At 35.5% G+C, this 10,261-nt stretch overlaps 1 protein-coding gene across 3 annotated transcripts in view; it reads right to left on the bottom strand.

Annotated features, from left to right (window-relative positions):
* Positions 1–3,582: 3,582 nt before the first annotated feature.
* LOC136805782 (serine/threonine-protein kinase A-Raf-like) overlaps positions 3,583–10,261 on the bottom strand; it is a 32,577-nt gene continuing 25,898 nt past the window's right edge. For 2 of the 3 annotated variants that reach the window (XM_067062341.1, XM_067062342.1), the window contains exons 11-18: positions 10,004–10,254; positions 9,337–9,448; positions 8,764–9,025; positions 7,970–8,016; positions 5,793–5,911; positions 4,933–5,064; positions 4,630–4,764; positions 3,750–4,029 (exon numbers count right to left, since the gene is read on the bottom strand). In XM_067062341.1, the coding sequence (XP_066918442.1) occupies positions 3,838–4,029; positions 4,630–4,764; positions 4,933–5,064; positions 5,793–5,911; positions 7,970–8,016; positions 8,764–9,025; positions 9,337–9,448; positions 10,004–10,254 (1,250 nt within the window). In that variant the 3' untranslated portion in view covers positions 3,750–3,837. Of the gene's footprint in view, positions 4,030–4,629; positions 4,765–4,932; positions 5,065–5,792; positions 5,912–7,969; positions 8,017–8,763; positions 9,026–9,336; positions 9,449–10,003; positions 10,255–10,261 lie in introns of all 3 variants that reach the window. The other variant, XM_067062340.1, reaches the window with a different exon arrangement.

Here is a 10,261-nt window from a genome sequence, read left to right as displayed (position 1 = left end):
GAGATGCCCAACATCATTATTGGATTAAAATCTTGTGGATTTATTCTTCTCATACAGTTGAATAAATTTTTCCTTCAAAAATTAGTCTTACATAGTGTCCTTCAGGGTCTCTCCCCCCCCCCTCATGCCTAGAATAAAAATTTTCCACCCCCCCTCATTTTTCCCCACCCTGCCTCCAAAGATTTCTCTGCCCCCCCCCCCCCCCTCAAGCATAAAAAGCTGTAATTTGATGAATTTAACGCTTATTGTTTTCCCTAAGGTAGTTCTAATTCAAGAATAAATGGAAAGGATGGTTGTTTTTAAACCGTAATATTGCTGGTTGAAATAAATGAAAGAAAAACTAAGCATATGCTATACACCCAATTGAGTGATCGTAAAAGATACTGATCACACGTCTCATAAAACCAGATGTTTTTCAATTTTGAGTTGATTTTGGTGAGTTCCCCCCATGCCTAGAATGAAAATTTTCCATTCCCTCACCATGGCTTTAAAAAAAATTATTTTCCCCCTATACGTCCTTTTGACCTCAAAACCCATCCCCCCCCTGAATCCAGGGGGGAGGACACTATATCTTAGAACGGTAAATCTTTAAATCAAATATACTTTGTCATTAGAGAAATTTGGTCAAAGGGGGGGGGGTGGGGTTATCGGCATTTTTCGCCGAAGCTGAAGCACCGCAGAAAAATAATTATTTTGAGTGACGAATCCAAAAAAAGTTGAAAATTTGATTCCAGTAAGAGTAAGAAAACACTTCGAAGGAAACCAAAAATGACGTTTGTTAAAGTTCCAACGTGCAATGGATTATCATGAGTCAGAGAAACTAAAATACATCAAAAATGACATTCTAGTCTAATTCCTTCTTTCTTGGGAAAACCACTTTTGTTAGTGCTCTTTGCATAGATATGTTGATATGTGAGACCACTGGTTTGCAAGTCGTAATTTCCTTAATGAGCAATCCATGATGAATTTCTATGAAAGCAGGGAGGATTGGACAGAAGTACATCTGATGTAAAATCACCCCTAAGCTATAATAATGACGACTTGTCTATCCAAGAATAGAGAAACAGTACGTCATTGTTAATGTTAATGCAGCCTGAAGCAGCTCTTGCTCCATTGAGGACTAACCCTCATAAAAACTCTCAAAATAATCGCTTGTATAAGAAAGTGCACTTTATCCATTTTCGGCATCACATGGAACGCTTATTGTGCACACTTATCGACGAGTGGCAATCAAATCAATTATGAAAGCTACTTAAAAAATTACACACCATAGTACTTCAAATAAATGCCCAGTGGTCGATTAAATAATTTTATTCAAGGTCGATTTTGGTGAGGAAACATCATGTTTTATTCGATTATTTTTGCCCCTTGCTAAAATTATATTCTTTTTGGAGTTTCAGTAAGGTAGGTCAGGATTCACATGAAAATTGAAAATTACATTTAGAATCATTATATAGGAGCAATTTCTGCAGTAGACCTTAATGGTGGACCAAGTTAATCCAGAAGGAGGCTCAATCCTTTGAAGGGCGTTTATTAGATAATTGGTAATCATTCGAAGCAATTTGGTATCAGTCAAGAACGTCTGTAGGAGAATTAACCGATAAAGAACAGAACAGAAGAACAGTAATAAAACTAATCTATAAAAAAAAGATTTATGTTAGTTTTTTTATAGAAGGGGTAAATTTTTGATATCTACATATTAAATTCCATCACCCTGTTTCCAAAACATGTTGTTATTTACACAAAAAAGTAATAAAGTAAACAAAAAACAAATACCAAATAATTAGAAACTAAATAATAACAAATTTAAATCTATTTTTTCTAAAAGGCTTTGCTGATAAGCCATTCTTTGAGTTTTAACCGTATAACTTCTAGTCTAGCCTAGTCGAAGTAAGATGGGGCCTGAGTTACGGCCTAAAATTTCACTTTTAAAATGTTGAAGTTAAAACAATAATTCTAATGATTCTAAAGTATAAAATTAAGGAATTGACAAAAATTACAATAAAAATTTCTCATCTGAAACTAAAAGCACTTAAAAAAGGAAAAAAATCAGTGAAGTTTACTATCATAATAAAAAAGTGATAACATAAAATTTATGATGAAAGTTAAATTTAGCTGACACAGGGGGTCGTGAGAAAGTTGCAACTTTTCTTAATCGTGAATTTATGGAAGTGTTCAAAAATGGAAGCTACGAAAACCAAGTTAAGTACTTAAAGTGGAACACCCATGACACTCCTTTCAAACAACGGAAAAGAGACTTTCCATAAAATGATACTACTTTCAAAGGGTTGCGCTTCGAAAAGAATTTAATATTTTGATGCATATTAACCATACTGAAACCTTAATTTTCGAATCTGTTCAGACCTGTTGTACGATGGCCCTGAGATGTCACTGTTTCGTCACAAAATTTCAGTGTTTTGTCACAAAATTTTTAGTTTCATCACAGAAGTTCGTCACAAAGTTTTTAGTTTTGTCACATGAAATTTTTAGTTTCATCACAGAATTTCAGTGTTTCGTCACAATTTTCCAGGACTTTTCAGTGTTTCATCACGAAACTTTCAGTGTTTCATTATTAATATATTTCTTTATGAAACTAAAAATAAAATTTTCTTTCTTGCTTTTGAATACAGGCATGAAGGATCCATATTTCAAAAGACGATATTTTTGCCACCAGTGATCAAGGGTGTTGATGAAAACGTGATTAGTATTTTCCCACTGCGATACTCTTCGATACTCATTTCTTGAGATATTGAAAAATATTTCAGGCCTCCTTTTCAAAACGCAGTTACCAAGATAAGTTAAAATCCATGGTACATGGTTTTGAGCCTTTCGACTCGGTTTTCAAATTTATAATTCTTTTAATCTGATGCAAACGAATTTATTCGTTCTATTAGGTGTAGTAGTGTCCACCACTCTTTTCTCGTTTGAATTATTTTTTATAGAGTGTTCACAATAAAAAAATTTACTTAAGAGAAAGATTTCATGCAGCTAATTTAGAAAGCCTCCTTGGTATAGCCTAATATTCCCTACTTCAATGTCAGAAAATTTTGCGTCTAGACATATTTGCGAATGACCCCTTAATTCGCGAAATTAAATGGCGAGAAAAAAATCTTTCGGCTGACCAGAGAGATGTGCTGATTCCCGAAAACTAATTCCTATGAAAAACGAGCTTCTCAGTTTTCTTCGTATTTCTTTTTCGCAAAATAATATGAAAACAGGATCTTGCGCCTTATCCAGTTTTCGCCTGATTCTACCGCCACAAGAAAAAAAGTTTTTTTTAGTTTCATAAAGAAATATATTAATAATGAAACACTGAAAAGTCCTATAAATTTGTGACGAAACACTGAAAATCTGTGATGAAACACTGAAAAATTGTGATGAAACTAAAAGTTTTTGTGATGAAACTAAAAATTTGTGTGATGAAACTAAGAATTTTTGTGACGAAACTAAAAATTTTGTGATGAAACCAAAAAGTTTTGTGATGAAACTAAAAAATTTTGTGACAAAACAGTGACATCTCCGGGCCATCGTACTGTTGTCAAAATCAAAATTTTATGCAGGAATTTTAGTGTTTTTTTTTACTTTAAATAAATAAATAAATTCACCTGAATTAATTTACACTTATGCCATATGAAGTATAGTTATAAAAAGATTGACAAAAAAAGATTGGTTTAAGATTTGGGATCATTCTGAAACCAGATTATTTGGCACTGGCATTTCTTTGATTGGTTGATTGCTACGTTAATCAACTTTCCTTTGAATTTTCATTCATTCATTCATTTCATCCATTCATTCATTCCATTTTCGTGATTCATTCTAGATTCACTCAAAAGCACTCTAATACACAGGTTGCGGTTGGCCAGACAAAAAGCTGAATACATCTTGCCCTTGGATGGGCGTATGAGGGGTGGGGCATGGGTAAGCAATTTCAACATCTGTGCTCGGTTTTGCACGCCCTAAAATAGGCTCAGAAGTACTCCTCGTAATCTTAGGTAGTGCCATCAATATGGTTTCCAAAGAATTCACGATCTGTAGGGAAAACAAGGTATACAAATAAAAACTAAGTAGATTTTTCTGAATTGTTATTTTTATGAGTTCGAAAGAATGAAATACTTAAAAGGTAACAAAAATTGATGAAACTAATTTAATGAGGTGACGTGACAGTAAAATTTGGAGAAGGTGTATAGTGTAGAAAAAGAACGTCAGTGGGAAAGACGTCAAATGTTGCTAAATAACATTTATACACAAATATTAATTGATTGATAGTGATGATAGTTACTCATTCTTGGCGTGTACATGTTACCAAAGGAAAGTCACATCAAAAATAACTTTCTCAGCATTGATGATGACAGAATGAATGGATTGCTTATACAGCAAAAATATTGATTGACAAACAAGAATGAGAAAGGCACCTTAGTTTTTAGCCAGGGACGTAAACAATACAGCACCTTCCAATGATAACGTAACTAACGCCATCACCCTCGCCATTATTAGAAATACCATCAAAATATTTGGCAGATGAAATTATTGTTTTGAACAAGGAAACTATTCTTGCAAGAGTTCTTCTTCATTCTCCGAAGGAATGTATGACGAAAACTAGTGGGAACTATCAGCTATTTACAAAAATACCTGTTTGAAAAGCGGCCTTTCGTCTCGGTTGTACTTAATACAATCCAGGTATAATCGTTTCAAAGCTTTCGGACAATCCGAACGAATCTTGCTTTGATCGGGGCGGATAAAACCACGCCCAATTCTATATATAAGCTGAAAGAAAAATGGAGTATTGAATTGAAAAGCACTGTTGAAGGATTATTGCAATCTGCTTTTAAACCAAACTGCGCGCAAAGAAAACCTGTAGAAAATAAACAAGATTTGTATAGTTTGTTGGAGATTATTAGGTCGAATCACCATAGAATTCGTTGTAGTACTTACAATATCTTTATTCCCGATGTTACAATAAGGCAATGAGCCGGTGATCAACTCGTAAATACAAATGCCGAATGCATAAGCATCTGAGAAGAAAGTGTATGGGTTTGGGTCTTGCATCTTGATGACTTCCGGCGCCTGATCAAGTAGAAGAGGAACAGATTATATTCAAGGTTTTGTAGTAAAAGATCACTTATATTTAAAACTTGACAAGTTAAAAAGCTCATCCCTGAGAATTGATTACTTAAGGCTACACCTCGAAGGATATGGGTTACCAAGCAATTTCATCTCGAAGAATTTTTATGTAATATTCATCAGGTTGCTATGTTAGAGAGTCTACAGTGTTAGAGTGTGTACAGACTACAGTTAAAATAGTCATTGTTCAAGAATGATAACGGTGAGTATGTTGTAATATTCAATTATCGTAAAACGTTAAACCTAGCTCCAGAAAATATTTATTTATGTGATTTGTGGCAGGTAACCCATGGTAACCACCCACAAAATGGTGGAGAGGCGTCAGATGTAGAACCGTTACCCAATCATCAAGAAAAAGTTCCCTAGCAATTCTAAATTACTCACTGTTTTGCATAATCACTGACTAAATGGTAAAAGTTCAGATTTAGAAATATTTTATCACGAATGAGGAATTTTGTAACATTGATAGTCGAATTACGATTTCCCATCAGATAGCCAAAAACGGAAAATAACTCAATGGTACTTTAAAGCGCCACCTTTGATGATACAAAATTGGCAGCGAGGATTTTCTCCCAGAAAATTCAAGAGTAAACATTTCCTGTTCTTAAGATCAGCATCAGAATTATAAAGTAATCATGAAAATTCCGTTTTTAGAACTTGTTTTTACGTACCATCCATAAGATGGATCCAGAAGGTTGTTCACAGCCATGGTCACCACTCCACCTTGTTTTGACGGTAGCAAGCCCAAAATCTCCAATTTTCACTGTTAAATCCTGCTGTAGAAAGATGTCTAGAAAAGGTGTTGGCAAGTTAAGGAAGATATTGTTTCAGTTAGTAAAATACTAATGGTATGCAGTGAGCATAGCGATACAATGGCTAGCTAGAAATTTGGCCTTTGGGCTTTCAACGTGTTGTTAAATTGGTTTAATGTACCAGTTAACAATCAAAACGTGAAAAATTATCCACTGTAAGAGATTAGTAGAAACAAATGATTTCCGCTAAACTGACCAATGGGATGTTTTTGCTGGTTGAAACAAAACGGTCGTAAAATGATGATCATTTTTTATAAATGAAATTATTGTTTTGGGAAATAAGGAAGTTGGAAAGCGTTTGACAGTCAAATGATGCGAATAATGAAAGTGTGTGAACACGTGATTTGTTTTTCACCCAATGACGAAAAATGTGGTGATGTGAGCACGACTTAAGCTCAACAACATCATGGAGAAAATTATCCAAAAAATTCGCGATTGACAATTAGGCCAATTCACTTAAATCATGAGTTGTATCATAATGTTGATATTTTTCGATAAGTGGTATGGCGCCAGATTAATCTCTGTTTGGCACCAAATAACAAGCAAAACAAAAACCTTCTTGTTTGCAAACCTTTAAACACGTAAGATTTGAAAGAAAAATAGAGAGGAAAAGAGAAAAATAAGTAGAAAAGTGAACGGCTTACGCAAAGACGACACTCCAACGGATTAGGCAATTTTTGGCTCACGTATATGAATAAGTTGTAAAAAGGTTTGCCAAAAATGACCAAGCCCTTGACATTCTGGTTAAGTTTACTTCCTTTTGTTTGCTGAGAGAGAAATATGTTCACACTAGAGAGAGTTCAAGAAGGCTATTTTTGCACGGACTACATTACATAAACAGAGCGCTCGAAAGTTGTGCAAGTGAAAAGGTTTTGGTTTCTCGTGTAGCTTAAGAGAGATCTTGGGCTACTTAAGTGAACACATAAATGTCGCCAAGAACCTTCGTGCATCTTGATGGTACTATAATAGGTGTTCCTACACGAAGTTTAAACCCTCCAGCACTCTCTTTCATAACATTTTTTGTATCACTTGCGTCAAATAAAAAGATTCGTGTTTCACAAGAGAAAGGGCTAAATGTCAGTTGACTGAGTGATACTATGGCCCGTAAAATCAAAGTTCGAGAGACTACCATGGTTATGAATCCTTCTCATTGAAGAATGGGCCCTTCTCCTTACGACATAGTAGATCTACTTTCTTTTCATACATACAATGCGCTGTCCTGGCGCTGCTGATCCGCGCAGTTTTTTACGTCGAAGAGTTGCTTTTATTGTAAGTCAGTTCTCATTTCTCAATAGTTCGCTCAATTTTGATTCAAAATTTTCTTGATACTACTTTAGGCGTACAAACGTTCACGAGCAGAAACTTTCGCGAGGTCGAAAAATAGCGAAATTTACGACATTTACTTTCGCGAATTTGAGGAAAAAATGTTTTTCGCGAGCATAAACTTTCGCGAATCGTTGGATAAAAGTGAAAAATATTCCTTAAATCCGATAAAGACATTTACTTTCGCGGAAAAGGCCGAAATTTTCTGCTCGCGAAAGTTTGTACGCCTAAATAATTTCTTCACTGTATCAACGATTCCAAAAACATTGTGAAGTTTTTGTATTCGACAGTGAAAAGTGCTTTTACATATTTTTCAAATATTAGGATTTCGGATCTCAGGAAATTTCCTATGTTGCCTTTTTGATTATAGCATGATCCCTATACAAAATTAAGGAAGAATCTAACTCCCCTTTTCATCTGAGACTGTATTCAGCGAAGAACCACTGAAAAGGTTATCATTTGATATTCTTAGAAATGTACCCATTGAAATTTCTATCAATTAAACGTGAAATGTGATTGGTCTGAGGATGCTCTTGCAATGGCATTTTGTTGGCATTAGTAGACTTAGAGCCTCACGTCTAGTGGTTTAGTGGGTTGTTCAAAATAAAGCAGGCCTGTCAAAAATTGGCCAATCTTGACCAATAATTGGCCAATAATGAATGAAAGGGCTTGATTGTTGTGTTTTTGGCAAACGAATGATAAGAAAAGGATACTGTTTGACTTCAAGTCACGATGTATAATTTGTTTTGCGTGAAGATAGCTGTAAAAAAGGAAAGAGAAAATAAACATTTTATTGGCGTCCAAACCAGCACATGACCATTGGTTGCTGAGGCTTCACCACTACTATGGAAAAAGTACGTCAAATAGAAAACAAACATTCGAACTAAAAATACTAAAGATAAATAAACAAAGGAAAGTTCATATCATCTACTTGCAAGATCACTATTAAGGATTAACAAGCCCGGATGAGGAATCCCAAAAACATTTCCTGTTTTTGCAATGTATTTGTTTACCAAACCATGGCTCGTTAAGCCTGTTTACGATCATTATAGTTATCAAGTTTTTTGAAGTTGTCAATTCACACGGGCGTATGGCGTACAAGCCAAATGTAACCCTATTTTGGAAATAAAAAAGCTGCCGCTCGGTGATATGGTTCGGTACAGGAAAGAAAAGCAAGAATTTCGCAAATTTCGCAAATTTTACATGTGGCTAATAATAGAAATTTAGGCGACGCCAACACCAACAGGGTACAAGCACGTAAGCAAACGCAGTTACGGGTCAAAGTTCCCAAATTTCGCTAGGAAAAGCAAAAGGCGGCAGAAGCAGGCAGAAGGCCATTGACGTGATTTGACTGGCAACGAAAGTGTGAAAAAGGAATTCCTTCACTAGTTATTTTTCATATCTTTATCCGGAAAACTGACTTCTCTATGAGAAATATTTCGAGCCCTGCCAGCGTGGTACAAACTTTCATTTTTTAGTTTTGATCGAAAAATGAAAAAAGACTCACTCTATCCCTTGAGCAGTTTGTCTCGCAATTTCTATCAAGTTATGCATAGGAAACTTCTTCTCCAAAACGTGTAAATGTCTGTAGAGACTGGAACCTTCGCACCATTGAGTAACGATAGCTAGGTTAGGCGAGGAGAGACAACCCATGAATAGTAGAACGTTGACATGACGAGTCTTTCGCAAAACTCCGACTTCGTTTTGAAATGCTAATAGTTGTTGAGGATTGGGGTCTTTCACATTCAACGTTTTTACCGCCACTGTGCCTACAAAAATAAGAAATGATGAAATCTAAAATAAACTATTTATTCACTACTCTCTTATAAAATAAATCAACTTTAACTTATCGATGGTATAGCGTCTATAAAGTCTCTTATTCAGCTCGAACGAGGACGGGGAAAGCGAATTTGTTCTAGCAATAAAGATTTCGACACTGGTTTTAAAGAGTTTACTAACAGAAAAACTTGTTCAAGTTAATGAAACATTCAAGCTTATCGAGGTTTGAGTTACAAAGAAATTTAATAATATTTTGATTAAGTTTTCACTTATTCAAAAAACTCATTGCTTCAGTACTTACCATGCCAGTATCCCTTATAGACAGTTCCATAAGAGCCTGATCCTATCCTCTCTCCGATCTTCAAGTCGTCTGCGTAAATCTCCCAATCATCGTTCGAATCGCGACGGCGAGGCTACAAAGCAAAGCAAGAAGAAACGTTTGAAGAGTGCAGAAAACACCTTGCATAACTTTCAGGAGGAGGGGTTAACTAGCCAAGAAAAGAACTAACATTCAGCTTTTTCTCCTTTTTCAAGCTGATGAAGTGACAACGTCTCCCTCTTTACTGTGAGCCAAATAAAGTTGAGTTTCAGAATGAAGGGGTAAATAGTCTAAAGAATCTCCTGTCACTCGAATTTGAAAGCTTTGGAGACATTTTATCAAAGAAAAACTTGTTTTGGCTTTGGTTTTCCTTTTTTTCTGACTTTCGCGATAACATAAAGACTGAGGTTTATTTACATCTATTCGACGCTATGTTTTGAATCTAAGACGACAAGAAATGACATTTTTCGTATATGAAATGAAGCTGTCTGGTGGTCCGGAAATGTTTAACATCTATCTATGAATCATTGACAAAGTTTTAGTCTTGGTCAATAAATACTTGTACGTGAAAAACACACATTTCGCAGTAAACACGTAAAAATTGATCGAAAAAAACAAAAAAACATTAATAACTCAATCAATAAGAAACCTTTTTGTGTTCTTCCGAAGACGATCGTATCCGGTTTTTACGGTCGCGTGCCGGGTGTATTAGTGAGTCAGGAATGCCGGAGATTTGTTGTGCCTTGGAATTTCCTGGTGCGGGCAAACTGTTAGCAGTGTTGAAATCGAAGTAATTTTCGCCGCTATTGGGCGCACTAACGCTAGTGGGCGTGAAGAGAGTATTGGTTATCCGTCCACGCCCGCTACTTGGTCCACTTGACATTTGACGTGTGAGACCACCTAAAAA

This window comes from Clytia hemisphaerica, unplaced genomic scaffold (assembly GCF_902728285.1).
Source record: "Clytia hemisphaerica strain Z4C2 unplaced genomic scaffold, Clytia hemisphaerica genome assembly, whole genome shotgun sequence".
Lineage (NCBI taxonomy): Eukaryota > Metazoa > Cnidaria > Hydrozoa > Leptothecata > Clytiidae > Clytia > Clytia hemisphaerica.
This window is presented reverse-complemented; position numbering and strand designations above follow the sequence as displayed.